This window comes from Sus scrofa, chromosome 12 (genome assembly GCF_000003025.6).
Source record: "Sus scrofa isolate TJ Tabasco breed Duroc chromosome 12, Sscrofa11.1, whole genome shotgun sequence".
Taxonomy (NCBI): Eukaryota; Metazoa; Chordata; class Mammalia; order Artiodactyla; family Suidae; genus Sus; species Sus scrofa.
The window spans coordinates 20011057-20035865 of NC_010454.4; the positions used below are offsets into that span (position 1 = coordinate 20011057).

The 24809-nt window shown below is 52.6% G+C and overlaps 3 protein-coding genes and 1 long non-coding RNA gene across 6 annotated transcripts; 1 reads left to right on the forward strand and 3 right to left on the reverse strand.

The window, feature by feature from the left end:
* LOC110256001 lies at positions 525 to 3989 on the forward strand. Its single transcript, XR_002337102.1, has 2 exons — positions 525 to 1448; positions 1817 to 3989. It is a non-coding gene; the product is annotated as an uncharacterized LOC110256001 (long non-coding RNA).
* Positions 2560 to 10451, reverse strand: LOC100520329 (membrane primary amine oxidase). Its single transcript, XM_021066973.1, is given in 5 exon segments — positions 2560 to 4540; positions 6084 to 6213; positions 6620 to 6905; positions 8702 to 9040; positions 9043 to 10451. Coding segments are annotated over 5 exon segments (2289 nt in total). The 5' UTR covers positions 10301 to 10451; the 3' UTR covers positions 2560 to 4264.
* On the reverse strand, positions 10931 to 16911 carry AOC2 (amine oxidase, copper containing 2). The gene is made up of 4 exons (XM_003131393.4): positions 14608 to 16911; positions 12345 to 12630; positions 11979 to 12108; positions 10931 to 11639 (listed from the first exon to the last, which is right to left on the reverse strand). The coding sequence occupies exons 1-4, from the start codon at positions 16190 to 16192 to the stop codon at positions 11373 to 11375; spliced, it is 2268 nt and encodes a 755-aa protein (XP_003131441.2). The 5' UTR covers positions 16193 to 16911; the 3' UTR covers positions 10931 to 11372.
* On the reverse strand, positions 17056 to 24809 carry PSME3 (proteasome activator subunit 3). 3 transcript variants are annotated; one of them, XM_021066248.1, is made up of 12 exons: positions 24740 to 24809; positions 24248 to 24627; positions 23530 to 23562; positions 23344 to 23406; positions 23044 to 23148; positions 21794 to 21842; positions 20747 to 20859; positions 20446 to 20514; positions 20232 to 20299; positions 20078 to 20132; positions 19872 to 19958; positions 17056 to 19273 (listed from the first exon to the last, which is right to left on the reverse strand). In XM_021066248.1, exons 2-12 carry the CDS (start codon positions 24287 to 24289, stop codon positions 19193 to 19195), a joined length of 765 nt encoding a protein of 254 aa, XP_020921907.1. In that variant the 5' UTR covers positions 24290 to 24627; positions 24740 to 24809; the 3' UTR covers positions 17056 to 19192. The 3 variants fall into 3 exon arrangements, with proteins under 3 accessions (XP_020921907.1, XP_005668846.1, NP_999513.1); XM_005668789.3 differs by lacking the exons at positions 24248 to 24627; positions 24740 to 24809 and adding an exon at positions 23665 to 23754; NM_214348.1 differs by lacking the exon at positions 24740 to 24809 and having other exon boundaries at positions 19141 to 19273; positions 24248 to 24290.

Here is a 24809-nt window from a genome sequence, read left to right on the forward strand (position 1 = left end):
ACCTTGTCCCCTCCTGACCTTTGAACGTGCTGTCCCTCTTCCTGGGGACGTCTCTCCACTCTCTTCCTTCTCCCCCACCAACTTCTACTCCTCCGCCAGGACCAGTTTGAACCTCATGACTCTTAGGAAGCTTTCCCCAGGCCCTAAGTCCAGGTTAAGAGCCCCTGCCTGCTATGTCCTCCTCTCAGCCCCCTCTAAAATCCTTGATGTAATCGACCTTTTACGTACTCCTCTCGCCCTGAGAGTAGATATTGTTGTTGTTGTTGTTGTTGTTGTTGTGTTTGTTGTTGACTTTTTAGGGTTGCACCTGTGGCATAAAGAAGTTCCCAGGCTAGGGATCGAAGTGGAGCTGCAGCAGCTGGCCACAGCCACAGCCACGCGGGATCCAAGCTGCGGCTGTGACCTACCCACAGCTCAGGACAGTGCTGGATGTTTGAACCACTGAGCAAGGCCAGGGATTGGACCCCTGTCCTCATGGATACTAGTTGGGTTTGTTACTGCTGAGCCACCATGGGAACTCCCCCTTTTTTTTTTTTTTTTAAGATACTATGTCTTATTCCACAGTGTATCCTAGTGCCTCCCAAGGTGCCTGGCAGGTAGGAGGCACTTGGGAAATCTTTATGGAATGCGTGTAGGAATCCTTCTCTCGCACCTGCAGTGGGAACCCTTCCCAGGGGCTGCGGGACGACAGCAGAGGCAGGTGGGCTCATCTTGTGCTCCTCACAGGGGCTTCCTGTGTCTACATTCCTAGAGAAGTCCCAGGTCTGCCCCAACTGAAGCCTTAGGCGTCCCCTTGTCCAGCTCCTCTCAGGGCAATGGACCCAAGTCCTAAAGCTCTTGGCCTTGGGGACATGATGACATCCTCCGTCACTATTCCCTCCTATTGCTTGACCCAAGTCTGAGGCTAACAATCCAGCCAGCCTGGGGGCAGAGGGGAGAGGGGGCTTAAGGAAGCCTGTGGGTGGGGAAGGGAGCTGGAGACCCCCTTGCTGCCGTCTTGACCCTGGCCGAGCTGACGTCTCACAATCTACATGTTCCCTGAGGCCTGAGACAGGGGTGTGGTCCCCAAGACAAGATGTAGAGAGACATAACCACGGTCCCTTTCTCAGATCAAACCTTGTGTGTGATCATTCACACACACTCACAGGCTCACTCATGCTCGTTGGTCTGGAGACGGGTTTCAAGGTCAACGAGCTTCAAGTTAGGAAAATGAGGTGGGGTGTTCCCTGCTCCGAGGGTTAAGGATCCGGTGTTGTCACGCTGTGGCTTGGGTCACTACTGTGGCACCTGTTCTATCCCTGGCCGCTGGCATGGCCAGAAAAACAAAAACGAAAACCAGGGGTTTGGAGGGGGATGGACACCAGCATTCCTTTATCCCTTTTCCTTCCAGCACTGACTGTTGTGCAACTGACCATCAAAGAAGAGCCAGAAGGAGGTGGAGACAAAGGGTAAGTGGGTAATGGAGAAGTCGAACAGGTCAGAGAAAGAAGTATAGAGTCAGCATCAGAGCCACACTGGCCACGACATCACTCCTTGTCCTCAATCTCCTACTGTCCTCTGTCACTCTTTTTTTTTTTTCTTTTTTCTTTTTTATGGCTGCGCCCACGGCATATAGAAGCCCCCAGACCAGGGATTGAACCCATGCCTCCAGAGCAACCAGAGCCACTGCAGTCAGATTCTGAGCCCGCTGCACCACAACGGGAACTCCAGCCCTCTGTCACTCTTGCTTCCACCCCAGGCCATGTGATAAATTCATCTGGCAATCACTGGCCCTCTCTCCTTACTGAAGTCTTTCTCCCTGTTCTTTGGAACCTAGTTTCTCTCCAGCTCACTGACTCATCTTCATCCACTGTTCCATTGACCCAGAAGTGAACTGGACCTGGGGCAAGACAGAAGGTAGCAGAAGCTTCTGTGATGGCTGAGCTCCCTGGATATGATCTTCCTCTGGTCAGAAGCTAAGCAGCATCCAAACGTCTGTTTCCTGGACTTCACCTCCTAGCCTGGCTTGGTCTTCCAACAGGCAGAAGTCACCCCTCCTCATTGCTCTCATTGCCCCATCTTATGAGAGAGGGAGAGAGAGCAAAAGACAGACAGACTGAAGTTTAACATTCTCCGCGGAGATATACACGCAAGAGAAGACACGGGAGTTACCCAGAGGCCACACCAATTTCTCTGGGTCTCAACAACTTGAGAAACTTGAGTCCTGGGCCCATCTCTTCACTCGCTTTACCCTCCCCACACGACCCCTTCCTAAAAGAAGACTCAGTTTTTAAAAATAATCAGGTCTGGAGTTCCCATCGTGGTGCAGTGTAAACAAATCCAACTAGGAACCATGAGGTAGTGGGTTTGATCCCTGGCCTCGCTCAGTGAGTTACAGATCTGGCGTTGCCGTGAGCTGTGGTATAGGTCGCAGACACAGCTCGATCTGGCGTTGCTGCGGTTGTGGCGTAGGCATTCAGCTGTAGCTCTGATTCGACCCCTAGCCTGGAAACCTCCGTATGCCATGGATATGGCCCTGAAAAAAATAATACCAAAAAATTAAAAAATTTAAAAATCAGGTCTTGTTTGGGCCTATTTTTTATTTGAATAACAATACAAGAATAGGTAATATTAGTCACATGGGTCAAAATTCAAACTGTACAAAAGGGTATGTAGTAGTAGATCTCCTCCCTCCCCTGTGCCCACCTCCTGGTTCCCCTCCAGAGGCAACCAGTGTTACCCGTTTCATATGCATCTATAAGATAAGAAAATACGTATTTATAATATCCTCCCTTGAAAGCACAAATGGAAGAGCCCTATACACATTTCTGTGCCTTGCCTTTTTCTTTGGAAGATTATTCCCTATAAAGAGATGCAATTAGGCTTATAGCTTCATAGTATTGTTTCGTAAGGCTATATCAGAAGTTATTTAACTGATCCTCTAGGGAAGGACAGCTCTGCAGTTTCCCATCTCTTGCTGTTTGCATACAAACCCCAACTCAGAACACCCACTTCCCACCATGACTAGGGACAACCTAGGGGAGAGGCTCCTCCCACAGAGGGCCCCTGCTCATTTGCATGCCCACACCTGATTGGACAGCCCGTGGCCCTGGGGCTGCAGTGCCTGGGTCTTCCTGCTTCTCAGGCTTGGTGCCCAGGCTCCCCCATGTTGGGTGCTGCAGAGGACAGGGGGCACTGGTCACACCCAGACCTGGCACAAAATGACCATTCCTCATTACCACTGCACATACAAATCCACCTAACGTGCTAACTTGAGCTGCTGATGTCTCTATGGCCATCCTTTGGTAGAGAATGCAAGGCAGGCCTATACGCATGGGCAGAAAGGACTGTGCGCACCGGGCCCCAGGACTGGGGTTGGGGCAGTGCCCAGGCACAGGGAGCCAGACAAGGACTGTCCTCTCAAACCAGAGGTACCTTGCATTTTCAGACTTCCACAGGCTAGAGTCAGGAGAGGAGATCAGAGCTGAGACAGGGGGGCTAGGAAAGCTTCCGGGCAGAGGAACAGTCCCTCGGGGCTGGAAGGGAAATCCCAGGAATAAGAACTGGCAGGAACAGTAGGAGGCTGGGCAAGAAGGAGAACTAGGATGAGAGGAAACTTGGGCCAAAGGGCCCCTTCCGGAGAGTTCGCGTGTGGCCCAGTGGCTTGGGTCTCTGCCGTGGCACGAGGTCAATCCCTAGCCCGGGAACTCCCACATGTCAGGGCACAGCAAAAATAAAATAAAATAAAATAAAATAAAATCCCCTTCCCGCCTTATTTGTGGATTCATCAGCCTGGCAGGATCCCTGCTCTGGGGCCTCTAGGGGGCTATCTCCATAGCAGAGCCCCCATTCTCACGTCCCAAGGGAAGAACTGGGGAGTCTCAGGAGAGACCTGGGATGGCCTAAAAAGATTTGGGAAAGCCAGAAAGCAAAAACAAAAGGAAAAACAGAAAACAAAAAGCAAAAAAACAAAGAACACCCCAAACAGGAGTCTTCTGGAAAGACAACCATCACCCAAGCTCCTGGCTGGCCATTTCTCTCCTCTCTGCGATAGGAACCCGGCAGGTCTGGGGTCCACAAAGCTGAGTAGCCCTGTGTCAGGCATCACAGGCTCAGGATGCTCCCAGCAAGGAGGGGGAGGCAAAGCAGGGCAATGGAGAGAGAGGACCTTGGGGTCTGAGGAAGGAGAACAGGGCACACGCTGCCCGGCCCAGTGCCCTTCGCCCCCCGGCCCCACACCCCCTGGCCCTGCAGCCCCGGCCACATTCCCCATCCCAGGGACCCCCTAGTTGTGAAAGAAGCCCCCGTGGGAGAAGGCAGGGAGACTGGGGGCACAGGCAGCAGTCTCGGAGAGGCAAGCCAGAGGGTTGACATCACAGGCCCCAGGATCCTGGTCCTCCCGGAAGTAGATGGAGTCAGCAGAATTGATGGAGGGGTCCTGGTCAAAGAAGTTGTAGGGTCGGAGGAAGAAGCCCACACTGTTCGCCACCGTCACTGTGTTGGGGATGTCCTCTGCGTGTGGGATGTGCAGGAAACCGGCTGTCACCCAGGCCACCAAGTCCTGGGGGGGCGAAGAGAGAGGATCATGAGGCCTGGCTTTGCTAAGGACATGTCTGTCTCCCACAGTGGCCTTGTATGGGAGGGTTCACCTTAGCAGCCTGCCTTCCCTGAAAAGGAAGTCGTGACCATTTTTCCTACCAGCCACATGTCAAAGCACAAAGAGTCAATTTCATATTGGGAACAACACCTGCCCCCATGTCCCAGCCTGTGCCCGCCACCTCTGACCTCCTCCATCACGTCCCCATCAGCCTACCCCCCCCAGAGAGATGGTGACACCACAGGCTGCTTCAGCTCCTCTCCCCTAACTATAACCAAGAGGAGGATGGGGGAGGGATGATCAGGGTTTGGGAGGCAGAAAAGGTTGACGTTTACAGAGTTCCTGTCGTGGCTCAGCAGTAACAAACCTGACTAGTATCCACAAGGATGCGGGTTCAATCCCTGGCCTCTCTCAGTGGGTTAAGGATCCTGCGTTGCTGTGGCTGGGGCATTGGCCAGCAGCTGTGGGTCCGCTTTGATCCCTATCCTGGGAACTTCCATACACTGCACATGCAGCCCTAAAAAGGAAAGAAAGAAAGAGAGAGAAAGAGAGAGAGAGAGAAGGAGGGAGGGAGGGAGGGAGGGAAGGAGGGAGGGAAAAGGTTGACATTTAGAAATTAATCTTTTAGTGGTCAGGCCAGGAAGAGAGATTTGGCTATAAATCTTGGTCTTGGAGTTCCCACCCTGGTGCAGTGGTTAACAAATCCGACTAGGAACCATAAGGTTGCGGGTTTGATCCCTGGCCTTGCTCAGTGGGTTAAGGATCCGGCATTGCCTTGAGCTGTGGTGTAGGTCGCAGACACGGCTCAAATCCTGCGTTGCTGTGGTTCTGGTGTAGGCTGGTGGCTACAGCTCCGATTTGACCCCTAGCCTGGGAACCTCCATATGCGGTGGGAAGTGGCCCTAGAAAAGGAAAAAAAAAAAAAAAGAGAGAGAGAGAGACACACACACAAAATAAATAATTGAAAATAAAATTTAAAAAGAGAGAGAGAGAGGGATGTGGTCTTGGCTTTCCCATCGTGCCTCAGTGTTTAACAAACCCGACTAGTATCCATGAGGATGACAGCCTCGCTCAGTGGGTTAAGGATCTGGCATTGCCATGAGCTGTGGTGTAGGTCACAGATGTGGCTTAGATCTGGTGTTGCTGTGGTTGTGGTGCAGGCTGGCAGCTGTAGCTCTGATTCAAACCCTAGCCTGGGAACCTCCATGTGCCTTGGGTGCAGCCCTAAAAAAAAAACAACCAGATGTGGTCTTTTCTGGTCACTTCCATGCTCCTGAGTCCTGGGGCCCCTAAAGGACTTAGTCAATGATGCCTCGGCCACTGTGGACAAATGAGCTCCCAGTCTGGGACGTTTTCCTCAACAGGTAATGATGAGAGTCCCCAGAGCACAAAAGACAGGAGTCAGCTCTACCCTGAGATCAGATGGTGTTCAGGGACCCCAAAGACAAGGTGGGGCTCATCTCTGGGTCCCCACACTCCTCCCTCGGCCCTCCTGCAGTCAACTGACCTCTCCAGCTATGGTCTCATTGTTGATGAAGGCAGCAAAGTCCACAGTGGGGGCCCAGGGGTCATTCTGATTGAAGATGCTGGTGCTCCTGGGCTCTGTCTCCTTCCGCTGGGTCACGGCCAGCTGGTACCTAGAGGTGCATGGGTCAGGCCTCCATGGTCACTAAGGCCATCCTGCTGCCTGATCATCATGGAAGGGAGCCAGGCAAGTGGGCCTCAGCTTTCCCATCGTATTCCCACAGTGACTCTTGACGCCACCCTAGTGGGTTGCCCAACATCTTCACGTGTCTTCCTGTTCATCCTTTGCCAATTCACAGCATGGCCCCCCCCAAAACAGAAAAGAATTTTCCCTCCTGGGCTTTAGCATCCCAGGGGACCTTGTATCCACTGTGTGACTTTTGATAACCAGGAAATCCTTTCTGAGCTCTTACCTCACCTTGAGTACAATTTGAAGTGATTTCCCAGTTGTCCCTCCCAACCCTCCCTTCTCACTCTCACCCCGACCCCCACCCCTGCCATCCTGGCCACACCACCCACCTCTCCCAGCTGAAAGCTCCTGCCATGGAGCTGCTCTGGGGCAGCGGCTCCCCAGAAAAGCTGACTATCTGGATGCGGTAGCCCCGCGGGTGCCCCCACTTGTTGCTCTGGTTGCTGGCCAGGTACAGGTAGCGAGGGGCCGCACCTCCCACGGGGAAGGCGGCCTGCTCCTCCGTCTCCAGCACCTTCCGGGTCAACTGCAGCTTCTGTATCTGGCGCTCAGGGCTCCAGGGTACCGCCGTGGGGACGAATGTTGTGTCCTCGGCCCAGACCCAGTTCTCCAGTCCTGCAGGGGGGGGATGGAGGGGAGGGGCGGGGCGGGGGGGAGAGGGGGAGGGAGGGCTGGTCACGCAGCTGCCCTGCCCCCTCTGGACTCCGCCCCCATCTGGCTCCAGAGTGGGGGCCAAAGAAGAGGCCAGAGTGAGTGTGCCCCCTGCTTCCCTCCCCTCTCCCCAGGATAGCCCTAGTCTTTCGGCCAAAGCTGTTGACCTGTGAAATATTTCTTCAAGGATTTCATCTAGTCATCCCTGCACATGTTAGTGGAGAGGCCTGTGCTCGGCGCTGGGGACCCTCTGATAAAGGAAGCATCATCCTTATCCTCCCGCTCTCACAGGAGTCCCAGAGAGGCAGAGCCCTGAGGGGCCTGCAGTGTGAGAGGAGCACATTCTAGAGTCAAGGTTGGAGGAATACAGGTACTGGCAGGAAGAGGGGCCTTCCTGGGCCACATTTCAGCCTGGCCTTAGAAGGTGTCACCAGCAGAGATGACATGGCAGGGCATTCTAGGCAGGGGCAAAACTTGAGCAGGAGTTCCAGTCGCGGCTCAGCAGTCATGAGCCTAACTAATATCCATGAAGACATGGGTTCGGCTATGGCCTTGCTCAGTGGGTTAAGGATCGGCTTGGCCATGAGCTGTGGTAGAGGTTACAGATGTGGCTCGGATCTGGTATTGCTGTGGCTGTAGTGCGAGCCAGCAACTCTAGTTCCAATTTGACCCTTAGCCTGGGAACTTCCATATGCTGCAAGTGCAGTCCTAAAAAAAGGCAAAAAAAAAAAAAAATTAAAAAAAAAAACCACCACGAGCAAAAGCAAAAAGCCTGACTGTCACGTGTGGCGTGTGTGTTCAGGGACGGGGAGGGTGTGAGTGTGGCTAAAGCAGCACAGGGAAGGATCTGAAAGGCAGGCAGGAGCTACACTCTGAAGGGAAGAGCCTTGTAGGTCCTTCTTAGGACAGGATCCTATAGGTGATGGGGAAAAGGGGAAGTGGGTGAGGGAGCTGGATGGCATAGGCTGGTAGGTCCCTCTGGGTGCAGGGTGAACCCCAGATCTGAGAAGAAGAAGAGTGAAGCAGCAAAGAGTAGGCTGGCGCCAACAGGGGGTTGGCACTATTTCAGAGGCAGAACAGGAAAAAATCTGGTGATTAACTCAATGTGGGGAAGGACAGTGAAATGACCAGAACACCAAGATATCACGTAGTCTTGGCTTTCTATGAGCACCAACGCCAGGAACTATCTGGAATGTTCCACAATATCCACTTTAGCCCTCACACTTAAATGTATTGTGCTTAGAGATGGAAGCTCAGGGAGGGGAGGGTCCCCTTCTCAAGGAAATAAACAACCTGGGGTGTTCCGTGGCTGGCTTGCAAGTGCCAGAGACACTGCAGAATGCAAACAGACCCTCCCAAACACCTGCACAGCAGGCCAGACACAGAGATGACACAGAGATGAGCTGAAAAACTTATGTCTGCCTTGCTGAAGTGGGGCTTCAGTGCCAGGGAGGGGAGAGGGCAAAGGGGACCCTTAGCCCCCCCTCTGCCTCCTCTCTGAGTTTAGCTGTTTCCCAAGATTTTCTGACGAGGTCCTGGGAGGGTGGGTGGCAGCTCTGCCCACAGCCAATGATCTAAGACCTTAGGAAAATTCAGCCCGCCATCTCCCATCCAGCAAAAGAGGAAACTTGAAACTCCAAAACCCACATACGCATGCTCAGAACTTCTTTCCCTGGAAAACCTCCAAAAAAACCCAAGGCAAACAGAGATCATCTTCAGCCCCCTCTTCTGGAACCCTTGCCTCTGGCGGCATATCTTACCTCCCACATCCAGATCCACCTTGAAATGGGCACTGTGGGTATGGACGGTGCCCAGGATGTGCTCCCCAACCTGGTTTCCATATTTTCGGGCAGCACCGAAGAGAAAGGCTGAGCTGATGTAGCCTGTGGTGTGTAATTTGACTTCAATGGCTCCATTGGGGTGGAAGATCATGTCCCACACGTAGTCATAGTTGAGCATGGTGGACACAGATCTGATGACCAGCACTGTCTCTGCAAGGCCCCCAAAGTAGTGGGAGCGAATATCTGAGTGGTGTCGCCTCACAGGGAGGCCCTGGTTCTGTTCGAACACACAAATGGCATCGTGTAGTGTCCTGGGACTTGAGACTCCAGAAGGAAGGGCCAGTCCACATAGGTGGCCAGATAGGGACAGTCCACCCCACGGGTCAGCGGGGTGGAATACTTGCCCATGCCAAAGCTGCCATCCATATAGCGCGTCATGATTGCTGCTGGGGAATTTCCACCATAGACAGCCAAGGCCTCCTGGACGCTGATCTCATAAGCTAGTCGTTCTCCCTGGAAGCGGATGTCAAAGATCCTTGGGCCACTGAAAGCTCCGAGGCCAAAGGAAAAAGTCCACAACGAGGAGGCCACGCGACTCCCCTGGACACTGAAGCGGGGGCCCTGCGGATAGAACTGCAGAGGAGGAGCTGGACCTGGGGGCACCCGGGACTTCAGGGACCAGGACGCATCTGTGCCATTGTCTGGGATCACCACCACGTTCACCAGGCCGGCCTCAAACTGCTCCTCCAGATGGGCCAGGCTCTCATAGTAGCGGCCTTGAAAGAAGACCTTCTGGATGGTCCAGAGGGCAGGGTCCAGAGCCTTGTGGTCTACCAGCAGTTCCAACCCCACCGGGTGCAGGTAAAACCCGGCCCCTGAGATGTTGTAGTAGAGGCCAAACCAGGTAGCCAGGTCCCCTGACTGCACACCACGGGGGGCTGAAGTCATGGTCACCAGGTTCTGACCTTGGCTGCTATAGAAGCAGCAGTGGTGGAGGAGACCAGCAGCCTGGGGCAGCTCCCTGCGGAAGATCATCTGGTCGATGTCCAGGTACTCTCGCATGAGCACGGGGCGTCGGTGGTAGGGCAGGGGGCCTCCGTGACGCTCCACAGTCACATCCCGCACGTAGGAGGGCTGGGGCAGCGGCCCCACCACCAGCTCGGTCACATTGGGCTGGGGTTGTCCGCCAAAGAAGATGATGGCCAGGGCCTCCCGGGCAGGCGGGGGACTCCCCCTGTCCAGGTGGGCCAGGGCTGCCGCCTTGGGGGGCAGCTGCAGCTCCACTGAGAAGATGCAGTTGTCTGCGGGTCGGGCCTGGGCGGCATCCACCAGGCCTGGCCCCAGCTTCTGGGTCAGAAAGTTCATCACAGCCGTCAGCTCTTCTCGGCTCAGGTCTGCAAACAGCTGGCTCTGGCCAGGGTGTGTCCAGGGCTGGGCACCCGGAGCTCCGGAGGGGCAGTGGGGAGGCTGGCCGGGTTCACCTCCATCTCCTCCCCTGCCAGCTAGTAAAACACACACCAAGGCAAAGATGGTGATGACAGCCAGAGCGAGGAGCACGAGGGTGGTCTTCTGGTTCATTGTCCCATAAACATAGAGACAGAAGATTGAACCAAAGTGGAGATGTGTATTCTCAGGCCAGCAGAGAATATAGTAGGTCTCTTTTGGCCGCTGTCGTGGGGGCTCCTGGACCCCGGCAGAGGTTCCCAGTATTCAGACGCAAAGGAGACTGAGGGTGGGAACAGCATGGGAAGGCTGGGGGGTGGGGGGCGGGCCAAGTTTGGAGGGCGGGCCTGAAGGAGGGCAGCAGCGATTTCCACAGACCTTACATGGCTTTGTCTTCAAAGCTCCAATTCAGTGTTGGAACAGGGGAGAGCTCGGGTGGGGGGAAGGGTGGTGGGGATTTCAAAATAATGCAGCTGACCAGCCTGAGCACAGAAATGCCCCACTCGTGAGGAGGCAGCCCCTAGTCCCTCCCCCTCAGACCCCCTTCTTCCCCAGCCCCCACTCTCCCGGAGCAGGATGTTCCCTTTCCTGTAACCTGGAACTACTGTCCTCCTGCCCCAAACCCCCCACCCCCAGCCCTTCAGCTTCCCAAGCAGCATTTCTTGGCCAGGTCTGTCCCCTTTTCCTCCACGGCTAATTTTCTTGGCCAGAGTCCTTAATATTCTCTGGGGGATTCCAGATATTGCAAAAGTCAAATAGAAGAAATTCAACTAAAAATCTTGGAATATTTTTATTATAAATTACAAACACCCATCAATTTTTACAAAGTTCTATCTCATCTTCGATGTCAATGTGCATGCATAAAAGAAATGTCTGGGATAATGTTCGCCAGAGGTTGAAGAGTGGTGGGTTTTGCAGTGTTTCTGCTTGGATATTTTGACAACAATATCATTTATATAAATTCCTCATTTTAAAAAATGAACTGGAAACAAGAAGTAACCAAAAGGATATATGGAGGTTTATGTGGTAGGAAGTTATTTCCCAAGGGTAGAGGCATCAGGGAAGCAGTAAGTGGAACAGAGAGGAAGGTACGAGTCTCAGCAACCCCCCTCTAGGTCCCACCACACACACACACACACACACACGCACGCACGCACGCACACACGCACACACGCACGCACGCGCACGCGCACACACACACTCAGGGCTACAAGTCTCGATAAGAGAAAGGGGGCAGGTCCGGGACACAGGCCGCCAGGTGGGGGATGCAGGCCACATGATTGACACTGCAGCGCCCAGCATCCTGGCCCTTCTCAAAGTAGACGCTGTCAGGAGAGAAGACAGAGGGGTCCTCATCAAAGAAGTTATAGGGCCGGAGCAAGAAGCCAACTCTGTTCCCCAGAGTCACTGTGTTGGGGACATCCTCGGCATGGGGTATGTGCAGGAAGCTGGCTGTAACCCAAGCCACCAGATCCTGCAGGAAGAGGAGGAGCTGAAGACTTTGGAGGCGAGACCCGGAGAACCTCCCCTCAGCCACAACCCCCACCCTCCAGGCTTGCCCCGCCTCCAGCTCCGCCCTGCCCTGGGTCCAAATAACAGGTGCAGTGACCCCTGTGAAACAGTGCAGGGTGGGCAGTGTTCCAGAGCTAATCTCACCTCAGGAGGGATGGCCCAGGTTGGTCATTAGGCAACTTCCTGGCCCTTAATCTAAGACCTGGAAACCTACAATTCCCTCCGCCCCACAGCCAGGGGCCAGGCAGCCAAGACCCCAGGCCCAGGGGAGCCCCTCTCCCCTGCTCCCAGGCCTACCAACCTCTCCCAAGAGGGTCTCATTGTTGATGAAGTCGGCAAAGGCCGTAGCAGATGTCCAGATGTCATTCTGGTAATAGATGCTGCTGCTCTGTGACTCCTCCTCCTTCCTCCGCGTCACCACGAGCTGGTATCTGACCAGGAGTGTTGTGGGAAGGTGGTGTCAGAAAATGTCAAGGGCCTTTACCAGCCCAGAAGTCCTTTGGATCAGATGCTGTGTGGGCCCATTTCCCATCCCATATCTACTTGGATCTGAGAGGACATCCGGGAATGAATGGGAAACCAATAGTAGTGAGTCGGGGTCTCCACGAGCAGGGATGGGAAGGGGACCAGGCCTTCCCTGCCACCCAGTGCCCAGGGTGCTCCTCACCTCCCCCAGCTGAGGGCCCTCTCCATGTCGCTGTCCAGGGGCATGTGTATGCCAAGGGGGCTGTGGATCTGGATTCGGTACCCGCGCTGGTGACCCCAGGCATTAGTCTGGTTGCTAGCCAAGTAAAGGTAGCGGGGAAGGGGGGTCCCCCAGAGAAAAGCTGTCAGGTCCTCCCTTCTCAGGACCTGCCGGGTCAGCTCTGGGCGATGCAGTTGGTGCTCCGGACTCCAAGGGGCTGCCACAGGTTTAAACACCACGTCTTCAGCTACCACCCAGTTTTTCAGCCCTGCCAGGGTGAGGGGAGGGAGAGGAGTTCCACAGCAGGTCACACAGGTCCCTCATCTCCTCTGTGATGCCCACCGCACCAGCCTGCCAAAGGACAGCTCATCAGAGAGCACCTAGTGCTGGGAGCCAGAGGTCTGGATTTGAGGGCTAGCCCCTCTCCTTTGAACCTGCCCTCTCTTGTCACAAGTGGCTGTGGCTATTGCAATACAAACGAAAATTTCAGATCCTCAGTCACACTAGGCTACTTTTCAAGTGCTCCAGAGCCACACGTGGCTAGTGGCTAACATGCTGGACGATGCAGACATACCACGTTTCCATCATTGCTGAAGGTTCTAGCGGCACTGGTTTACGCAACAGACCTTGGACCAATTTTTTGCTTCTCTCTGATCCTCATTTCGCCAGTCTCCACACTGTGCGTAATGAAAGCTGTTCTATGACTGAGCTCTATAAATGGAAAAGCACATACAGGTGCCTAGTAACATTCTCCCAACTATGAAAGGGATATTTGTCTTGGAGAAGCTGGCTGGAAAAACCCAATCCCCTTCCATGGTGCCCTGCATACTCTTCCTAGCTCTGAGACCTTGCTTTGTTTCTCATTAAGGCAGGGACCACTTTCAGTCTTTTTTTTTTTTTGAACAAGCAAGTACATTTATATCTTTAAAATATCTGGGAGATCCCTGAAACATTTATACTTTTTCTACAGGCTCAGACTGTTATTTTCTTTAAACTTGACTCATGTGAAGGTGCTGGCACAGGGAGGGGCTCTGCAGAAGCCAGTGCCCCTGCAGGTTGTCCTCTGTGCATGGAGTGGGGGTGGGGGAGCCCTGACACAGCCTCTCTGGCCCACAGCGGCAGCCTGGGCCACAAAGTCTAAGGATCCAATAAATGTTACTTGATGTTACATCTTGTCCCAGGACGTCTTTAATGCTAAAATGCTGGAAAAAAGCTTCAAGTCGGAAAATATATTCCAAATGTATCAAATAATCATCTAATTTAACATGCATGATTGCAAGCAGCATTTCAATCATGCTATTTTCTTAGCTCTCTCTTCCCTCCACCCTCATACCTCACACACAGGCGCACAGACACCAACTTCATACTCATATGAACATGTTTCACAAGAAATATACTGAGTTACAGTGCATTGTATTTAGGCAGCCACTTCCTGACTTGCCTCACACCCCCCCCTCCCCCGCCGCCTCCATCCTTAGTTTCCACTACTGAAAAATGGAGAGGGTCTGGCGGAGTCCCAATTATCGTTCTGGGTCTAACAGACTGAGTTGATAAGTTAATCATTTTCCATCCCGGACAAAAACCTGCCAGGAAGAGAAAACCCCCTCTGCGCTTTGAGCCCTACTTAAGCAATCCCTTGCTACACTTGCAGCAAGCCTATTGCATGCCTGCCCTGTCACCAGAGAGCCCACTGTCATGACATGTGCAGACAGGAATGAGCTGGCTTCCCCGGAGGATGGGGCCCCTATCCTGTGTCCCCAGTGGTCTGAGATCCTATAGAGCAGCCTCCAGCTAGGACCTCCTTTTCTCAGGTGCCAGGACCACCTCCACGCCGAAAACCTCTTTAGACAGACTGTGTCCTATCTTTGTCTCAGGCCCCCGCTTTTCCCACTTCCGGTGACTCTCAGAATTAGGAAGAACTCAGAGCCCCAACCCCAGCCTCAGACAGGGCAAGTTCACCACCCACAGACGGGCTAAGGAGGCTGGCTAGCCCAGCGCAGCCGCTGCATTTAGTCCCACAATCACAGCAGGTCGGAGCGGCTGGGCAGGGGAAGCCTCTCTAACTTTTGTCAAATAACCGTAAGCCCAGTACCTCAGGCTCATTTCATTCCAATCAGTCCCTGCTTTTGCCGCAACTGCAGTGCTGAAATGCCGCCCTCTTGCCACTTTGAGCTTCACGTGGCGGGGGGGCCTCCCTTCCCTCTGGCCCACCGCTGTTCCCAAGTCTCATCCCCTGGGTACTCACCTGCCACATCCAGGTCCAGCTTGAAGTGGAAGGCGTGTGTGTGCACCGCCCCCAGCACTCGCTCCCCTACTCGGTTCCCAAAGAGGAGGCTCTCCTCTCCGCTAAGGAAAGCTGTGTTGATGTAGCCCGTGGCACGGACCCGCCCTTCAAGTGCCCCGTTTGGGTGCAATACAAAGTCCCAAATGTAGTCATAGTTGCCTACGGAGGATACAGACCTGACTACAAGGGCTGAGCCAGCCAAACCACCATAGAAATGACTCTGAAGGTGATTGTGGTGCCTTCGGAGGGGTACCCCCTGGGCCTCCTCGAATACACACACAGCCCCTGGGAGCAGCTGGACTGCCCCTCTGCCCACTAACACGTGGATGTCCACCATGGTAGACTGATAGGGGCAGTCCACTCCCCGCACCAAGCCCCGGCTGTGACGGCCAAGTCCATAGCTGCTATCCAGGTATCGGGTCATCATTGTCTTGGGTGAATCGGCACCATAGATGGATACACATTCCTGGACACTAACTTCATAGGCCACTCGCTCGCCCTTGAACCGAACATCAAAAATCCTCAGGCCACTGAACACCCCATGGCCAAATGTAAATGTCCAGAGGGAGGATGCCACCAGGTGCCCTTGTACACTGTACCGGGAGCCTTGGGGTGAGAACTGAAGAGGGGGAAGAGGCCCGGGGGAGATCCGGGACCGCAGGGATGAGGCCCCATCTGGCAGGGGTAGAGGAACTCTAACCACCTCCAGCCGGCCAGCCTTAAACTCCCATTCCAACTGGCCCAAGTCGGCATAGTAGCGCCCAAGGTAGAAGACCTGCCGGACAGCCCAGCGGACAGGGTCCAGAGCCCTGTGGTCCAGCAGGAGCTCCAGCCCCACAGGATGAAGAAAAATCCCAACACCTGAGATGTTATGGTAGAGGGCCATCCAGGTAGCACGGTCCCCTGAGCGTAAGCCACGAGGGGTGGCATGCAGAGCTGCCAAATTGGAGCCATTGTAGCTGCAGACAGAAGCCAGGAAGACTGGTGCCTTGGGGAGCTCCACCTCTTTCAAATGCTTCCACATCTGGGCGGACTCATTTCCCAGCACGGGGCGTCGGTGGTAGGGCAGGGGGCCTCCGTGACGCTCCACAGTCACATCCCGCACGTAGGAGGGCTGGGGCAGCGGCCCCACCACCAGCTCGGTCACATTGGGCTGGGGTTGTCCGCCAAAGAAGATGATGGCCAGGGCCTCCCGGGCAGGCGGGGGACTCCCCCTGTCCAGGTGGGCCAGGGCTGCCGCCTTGGGGGGCAGCTGCAGCTCCACTGAGAAGATGCAGTTGTCTGCGGGTCGGGCCTGGGCGGCCTCCCCCAGGCCTGGCCCCAGTTTCTGGGTCAGAAAGTTCATCACAGCCGTCAGCTCTTCTCGGCTCAGGTCTGCAAACAGCTGGCTCTGGCCAGGGTGTGTCCAGGGCTGGGCACTGTGGGATACAGAGGGGCAGTGGGGAGGCTGGCTGGAGCCACCTTGGCTGGTCAGCAAGACATAGGCCAGAGCAAAGATGGTAATGAGGGACAGTGCCAGCAACACGAGGACTACCTTGAGGTTCATGGTGAAAGCTGAGAGCTGAAATGAGAGGCCTACCAGCAGCTCCTTCCAGTTACTGACATCAAATCCCAGTTTATATGCAGTGGGATGGAGAGGAATAGAGAAAACTCCGCCCTGTGGGTTGGACAGGAAAATTCTGACCTTGATTTATATCATTCTGCTCCAATTTTCTGTTCTGTGGTTTGGCTCAAGGTATTCCTTCCACGTGCACAGCCTCTCTCCTCCCCCTGAACTCCTCCCAGCAGCATGGTCAGTACCCATCACTATTATTTAGACCAGATTAGAGGGCATTTGTATATACGCTAAACTCTACTTTCCACCCTGAATGGGTCTGAGGAAGAATGCAAATCTCAGGTGCCCAGTCAAGTCCTGGGTGCTACATGCAGACACTCTGTCCATTTTCCTACCTCCTGGCAGGCACTACCCCCAACATTTCCAGGATCCACTGCCCAGTTCAGCGGTAAGCACTGTGTTCTGCCAGCTGCCTAAGGCCAAGCCCTTGATTTGTAGTCTCAGACCACTTGCATGTAGTTGGTGGGAAAGGAGCAGCGAAGGCCTAGGCGCAGCAGTCAGACCTGTACACCAATCGTGGGTTCCTAAGCTGTGTGATCTCAAGGGCATTACTTATCATGAATCTCAGTGTCCTCACCTATAAAGAAGGGATAAAACTTCCCCAGAGATTCATGAAAAGTAAATGTGATCATGCCCAGAATGCTTAGCGCCTGCCACAGGGGAGGTTCAAAAATTGTCAGCGATCTCTGAAACAGAACAGAGCAGATGAACCTCCATTGTTCAAGACCCTAAATCTTTTTCTGCAGAGACAATGGGTACCAGATCATCGGATATGAGAACGCTACTTTGCAAGGTGGAAGTTGAAGAAACTTTATTTCAGAGGGAGCTAGGGTCCTAGACAGCCCTCCAAGTCATTTGAAAACCAAAACCAGGGGTCCCTGGCATCACCTCAAGAAACTTAAGACATTATTCGAAGGGAAGTATTAGTATAAAGTAAAGGAAATGACCGAGTAGGTTGTGCCTTGAACCGGGTGATTCCCCACGCACGGATCTAGAGCAGCCTCTACTGGCAGTTCATGGGTATCGCTGGAGAAGGAAGGAAGGAGCTGGGGTCTTGTGAGGGTAGAAGGCAGCTTAGGTCTGGGAAGAGCTAACTTTCATGTGATTCAGCCTGAACACAAATGAAGGACCCACCCTTGCCTCTTGGGAGGCAGAAGCCTCCATCTTTCCATTATTCCCAAGAAAAGAGGCAGCTCAAATGGTATAAAGACACCCCATAGGGCGGCTGGAGGTATACACATGGAGGTGAGTATCCCAATGTGCACAGAGTACGGGTGTGTCCCTGGCCACCAGAGCATCGCATCAGGGTCTGCGGCTTTAGAAAGAGGTCAAAGTACCTGTATTTTTAATAATTTCTTGACATGGTAAAAGAATTTTACATTACGATCCAAGGGTGGTAAGGTGGGGAGCAGGGGCACTAGAACAATCCAACAAACAAAAAGGGAAACTGAGAAACACATGTTGGGAGGAAGGGAGGGTTTTCGTTGAAAGGGGTCTGAGGGTGGGTAGGAGCACTGCCCAACTAAAATGCAATTGGTTTGTTACTGAGTACTATTCACGGGAAGACCACACCCGAACTCCTTCTCTACAGCGCACTGGGAGTAAAGATGATGCATCCAGGTGGAAATATGATTGGAGGTTGGAAGACAGAGACAAGACAAAGAATAAAAGTCAGAATTAGACACCGAGAGAGTCACCGACAGACTCTCTCTCCAGTGGTGAGAATAAAAAAGTGGGGGTTGATGAGGGTCAACACAAAAGCTGTAACAAGTGATATCTCCAGACGATTCGAGAGATAAGAGGCAACTCTTCTATGGTTTTGACTTGCCCAACAGATGTCCACATACACACAACGTGTACATGCCTACGTGTGCATGCACACACATACACATACAAGTGACTGCTTTCCCTGGAAGCACAACACTATAAATAAGAGAAACATTTTTCCCAACGGGAAAGCCCAGTAGGAGCAGCAGCTTCTGGTCACCCCCACACCAATTTCAACTCGTCCAAAAGGACCCGAGTCACAGAGGAAGGGGCCTTCCCCACTCCCTCTGCTTCTCATCTCTCAGCTGTCTTCCAACCCACCAGCCTCAAGCACCAAGAGGCTAATGTCAGGAGACAATGGGTCCCAGCAGATAAGGACTTAAACAACTATCACCTTCTGAACGGTGTATGTGTGTGTGAGACACAGACAGACTGACAGACAAGGTCTGTGGGTGGGGCAGAGTGGGGGAGGCATCAAGTAACAGAGTCGGAGGGCGCGCATGTACGTGTGTGTGTGTGTGAGATGCACATCTGTGTATGTGAAAATCCTACTTATAAAAATATCTGAAGGAGCTAGGGACTTGGCAGAAGGTCTAAGGTGTTTCTTGTCGTGATCAGGTTCAAGGTGTCATGTATGTGGATGGGAAACCCTAAGTCATCACCAGGGCAACTGTGGCAGGGAGGATCCAATGTCCCACAGAGGCAAGAGATACTAACCTGCCATCAGGAAGAGAGAAGCTGGTTCCCCCATCCAGCCCCAGTTCCTACAAAATACCTAGCACTTTCCTTCAAGTTCCCTCAACTTCTAACCAACTGAACATCAAAGGGAAGAAAACATAAAGCCCAAGACACAGAAGGGAAGTGGGGAGAGAAAACACAAGTAAACTTGTGCCAACATCCTGCGCACACAAACCTGGAGTACTCCAGAAATTAGGACGGGGGTCTGGGGTATGAGGGAAGGAAATAGAAGAGTTCCTGAGGCCTGAAAAAAGAGGTAAACACGTCACAGAACTACATGAGAGTTTCATTAGACTCTAACTAAAAACAGAGAGAGGTGTGATTACTATTTCCAGCCAGTTTCCCCATCACGATAGTCATGTAACAAACCAAGGCAATGTCGGTCTTGAGCCAGACTCACAGAGTCCCCTGGCCCTGGCCCTGGCCTCAGTACAGTGTCTCTGCATTGCTGCTCCGGGGCCGTTTGATCTTCTCGATGTTTTTCAGGATCATGTCATGTAGAGTGACCTGGGAGAAGACGGATCAGGGAATCACACGTCTGTTCTACCCCCACCTGCCTAGGGAAACAAGACAAACCCCCAAAGCCCCCAGCAATCGTTCACATAGCCCTGATCTCACTCGCTTGAACCTGAATTCAGGGTAGCTGCCCTATGACCTCTCTTATTCCCCCAACTGGGCACACCTGGGTATCTCCAAGGCCCCAAGTGTCCAATAACTAACACTTACTAAGCATTTAACACACTAAGAATTGCACCGGGTTCTTTAATGTGTCAGAGATGAAGAAATTGAAGCTTGAGGTTAAACCTGCCCAAGGCCACACATTACAGGCAGAATTGGTTCCAAACCCAAGGCTGACTCTCACACCCCCAGCTTCACCCCTATACTGTACTGCATATCGTGCTCCCTCCCAGCCAGGTACAAAGAAAGGATACCCGGCTAGATACCGTCAGTGACCCCAGAGTTCTCAACACCCGGTTGATGGGAGGAATTTGTTCCACTCATTTTACCTCCATCTCTCATCTCAACCCCCAGAGAGTGGCAAGAAAACGATCACCAGAACCAAGAGAAGCCAGAGCACCTGTGGGCGGGGACCAAGGTTACTTACATACTGATTCCTTAGCTCTGATATGATGAGCCGAAGGCTGATATATTCTTTCTCATCAATCTCTGTCACGGTGCGCCGATAGTCCTCCTGACGAAGGGCAGAGAAAAGGCTAGTCCTCGAGGGCTGACTGTCCCACGCAGCTCTTCCCAGGAAGGCATGCCTCCCTGTCCTACCACTTCCACCCTCGGCCACAAACCCTTACTTACCACATGGGGGTATTTAGCTATTTTAGAAACCAATTTGGCTCTTGTAATATAATATCTGGAAGGAGAGAGAAGAGGAGAAAGCTGCAGGGGACCCCAGACAGCGCATGCCATCTCACCAGCCCTCAATTCCTGGGCCAAGTCCAAGCAGCCCTACCTAGAAATCTGGTCCAGATAAGAAGCTGCTTCACTCTCAACAGTTCTTAATTCTGCAACTGTCTCTTCCTGAAAAAAAAAAACAAAACAAAAAGGTTAAAAGCCACTTCCACATCACCCCACAGCAAACCAAAGAGAAAGGGAAAACACAAAAGCAGGGGAGATGAGATTACCTCCCAAACCTTCCTCTCCCATTTCCAATGCAAGCACATTACCTGAATGGACACCCCAAAGTTGTTCCCATCTTCTATCCTAGGAATCAGGAGTTGTACCCACATTTTGACCTGAAGGGTGAGGGGACCAAAATATGCATATGAGGATCTTAGCCTTTTCTACTTAAGCCAAGACATATACAACTCATGCTGCTGGGGCCAGATGCCAGGAGCACAGGAGTCAAGATAATTAGTCTGCCAACTCCAACATCACCTCCACGCCTCTGGCCCCACATCCATTGTCTTGCATAGCTCAAGCCAGGCTATTTGGGGTCAGCCCCTAGGTCATCAGCCCCTGCCTCACCGTGTTGCATTTCTCGATCAGCAGCCGAATCTCAGGCTTCACTTTCTCAATAATGTCCACCAGCTGCTGGTTGCTTTTTAGCATCCCATTGGGCATCACAAACACCTTGGTTCCTGGCAAGGACACGAGGAAGGTCAAATGACTGGAGCTGGGTGGAAGGAGGCAGCATTCCCCACCTTTCTCTCTTTCCTAGACCCGTGAGATACTATGACCTCTACCTTTGTTCCTGGCCATGCCTGTGGCATGTGGAAGATCCTGGGCTCCACAGTAGCGACCTGAGCCACAACAGTGACAATACCGGATCCTTAACCCACTGCGCCACAAGGAAAAGCTTATGACTTCTGCCTTTTATCTGTCACAAAGCTATCTATAAACCGTGACACCACCAACAGAATTAAAAAAAGAGAGAATATGGGGATTAACAGATGAGTGTCTAAAACATCCGGAAAGTCTAAAGAACAAGATTAAAATATGCTCTACAGACTTAACGCACCAAGCATTATTGAAGAGGAAAAAATGATATGAACTGGGGTTTTGCGAAAAATCTGTGATGTGTAGCCACCTCCAACCTCTCCCTTGGTAGTTCACATTAAGTCCAACCCTCCCTGTTAAATGGAAAATTACGGAGTTCCAGTCCTGGCACAGTGGAAACAATCCAACTAGGACCCATGAGGTTGTGAGTTCAATCCCTGGCCTTGCTCAGTGGGTTAAAGGATCTGGCGTTGCCATGAGCTGTGGTGTAGGTCGAAGATGCGGCTCAGACCTGGCATTGCTGTGACTGTGGTGTAGGCCAGCAGCAACAGCTCTGATCAGACCCCTAGCCCGGGAACCTCCATATGCCGTGAGTGCAGCCCTATAAAGACAAAAAAAGAGGAAAGGAAAATTAGGTTTAGAGTACTAGACAATGTCTGGAGAGCTTAGGAATGCTAATGCTAGGAAATAAAATCAGATCCTGCTTGCTGGACAGGAGAGCACCAGATCCATCCTGCTTCTCAGGGCTGCAAGCCAGGAAGGGTTGGGGTAGGGGACAGTGAAGGTGGCTCTTACCTTGGAAGGCCTCTTCACATTCATCCAACCTTCGCTTCTTGTAAGTGGGCTAAGGATACAAAGAGACAAGAATCAGCCTATTCGACACTCACATCCCCACTGCAAGTTACCCTTCTAGCAAGTTTAATCCCTACCTTGACTTCACAGGTTGTCTTATTAATTTACCCACAATTCACTAAGCACACACAAAGCTTTAAGAAAAGGTTCTTCCCACAAAGCAACTTACACTATAGTTGGAAAGACCAACTTTTCAAGAAATATAACACATTAGGCAACCAGGGGAGGGGTGGATACTATGAACAACAGAAAGAATGAACTACTGAATGCAGAGTGAGTATAACTAAGGGGATTATAAACAAATGTGCTTGTTCCACAAAGAATATTCAATCAACAAACATGTATTTAGCACTTGCAAGGAACAATGCTAGGTGCTGGGGATACAAAGATAATTCAGATAGTTTCTCCTTTCCAAAAGTGCAAGTTCTACCCATGAGACACCGACGGATAAATAACAATATATATAGCAGATAAATAACAATATGGGGTCATCATTGTTATAACAGAATGTGGACATATTCTAAAGACTAGTTGCTAAAGATACAGAAAGACGGGGAACTGCAGTTATATAGCAAGAACAATTGCCCCCTCCCATAACAAGACTCAAGACACTGAAACAGGGATGAAAAGTCTTGCCTAGAGCCATGGTGACAGACCAGGTAACCTGAGGGACCTTGTCACTATTAGCCCTATTTTCAACTCACTCTAACAGAGTACCCATTAACACATGCTACAAATGAAAACCGGGGACCGAAGGGGGTGTACCAAAGTCATATGTCTGTAAGAATCCTCATTCCGGGAGTTCCCGTCGTGGCGCAGTGGTTAACGAATCCGACTAGGAACCATGAGGTTGCGGGTTCGATCCCTGCCCTTGCTCAGTGGGTTAACGATCCGGCGTTGCCATGAGCTGTGGTGTAGGCTGCAGACGCGGCTTGGATCTCGCGTTGCTGTGGCTCTGGTGTAGGCCGGTGGCTACAGCTCTGATTCAACCCCTAGCCTGGGAACCTCCATATGCCGCGGGAGCGGCCCAAAGCAATAGCAAAAAGCCAAAAAAAAAAAAAAAAGAATCCTCATTCCCAGATCCAAATCCCACTGTCCCCTGTACCCCTGTACACGTTCAAGCTGACCAGAGACTTGAGGACAGAGCGCCTACTGCTTCGGCACACACACAGAGATAAATACAGGATACTTACACCGTCCAGTCCATCATGGCTATTGGTGAGAAGAATGGGGTCAGGGACTGGGAGATTCATGTCTGAGTGGATCTGAGTTAGGTCATGGATGTTTAGGATTGGCTCCTGAAAAGAGACGCCCACCCCCAAAACATCAGTCTTTTCAAAATGAACAAAGAAGTATTTCATTTCAAGGGCAACATATGAAGACGGCTTTACAGCACAAAACAAGATAGAATCAACACGTCATTTGTCCCATTTGACAGAAAGACCAGGGCCAAAAAAACTGGGGACTCTGAGGAAAAGAAAAGGGTCTCTCACCTTCAAAAAACTATCAAGTTCTAACAATTTCTTTGGGAAAAAATTTGCCACCAAGTCTTCTGCCTAAAGATGAGGGAAAATATAGCTGAATTAGTAACTGAGGGAAGGTCTGTCTCTACAGACATCTCTTCTCTGGAGAACTCCCAACCATTAACCAATGCTCGATTTTCTACTTCTTTCACTCACCTCACTTGTAATCCGCTCCCTGAAAGAATCAACCTAAAATTAACAAAGAAAGCAATTCAGTAAGAGCAAGTCAGTACCTGGCAAGAGAAGTATGGGCAGGATGGGGAAACCCAAATCCAACTGTCTTTCCCTCACCTTGTAATTGTAATGAGAAGCTGAGAGGCCCCCAGACTGCAAATACTTTATTTTTTTAAGGATCCATTTCTCCATCTCAGGAGAGGGAAGCGGGGCTGGAGGGCAGCACCCACCTGTCTTCCCTCCCTCCCTCCCTTTGTCTGTAGCTTGTCTGAATTTGAAAGCAGACAAAAGACAGGTAGATGGGAGAGGCGTGAGCTCACAAACATGTCAACCCCCATACAAACCTGGCCTAGGATGTGAGGCAGGCCTGACGCCAAGGGCAGGGGCAGTAGCAGCGCCCAGAGATGGGGACGTTGCTGGGCTGGGGGGACTTCCAGCTGTCACTGGCCTAAAGCACTAAGTCCACCACGTGTCCGCGGAAGTCTCCCCGGGGCTCTCCACCATTAGACAGGGTACAGAAGGCCACCCCATAGTAGCGTCTCCCCCGATGCCATCTCTGGGAGTGGGGGGCTGGGCTGAGCCGAGCGGAAGCTCAGGGCTGGTGTCCCCAGGGAGACAAAGACGCCATGGGGAGTAGGGAGCCAGTCAGACAGCTCGAGGATCGAAGCAAGGAGTAAGGAAGCCCGGACCGTACCCCTACCTTGAGCTTTACTTCCTGATCCACCTTCAGCAACGAGGCCATGGCCGGGCCGGGCCGTGTCCGCTCCGCTGGAGACCGGAGGCGCTGTGGGCTCCGGGGAGAGGGTCAGAGGGACGGGAGGAATCTCGGCTGCTCTCGGGACGCGGCCGCTCTCGCTGGCCCACTCACTGCTCACTTGCTCCCTCCCTTCGTGCCGTCCGTCCGCCCGCCTGCTGCCTGCTGCCTGCTCTCTCTCGCTCGCCCTCCCGGCTTTCGCCGCTCACACCGGAAGTTACGTCACAGCCAATCGCCGGGACTCCGAGAGGATGTGCACGTGCCCTGCGCAGCCGCGCTGAGGTTCGGCTCTGAACGATGGTAGCTCTGCTCCTATCTCTCGGCTCCTGTGCCCGATAAGGGTGAAGTAAAAGGGAGGGCAGCAGAGGGTGGTGGAGTGAGATCGGAGTCTCAGAGAGACTCGAGGACCGTTTGCCTCTCTGTTATTCCGGCACTCACCTTCACCGAAGGGACCGTCGGAGGCGCTGCTGCCTGGAGTGGGGGACCCGACAGAAGACGCCGTCGCGCC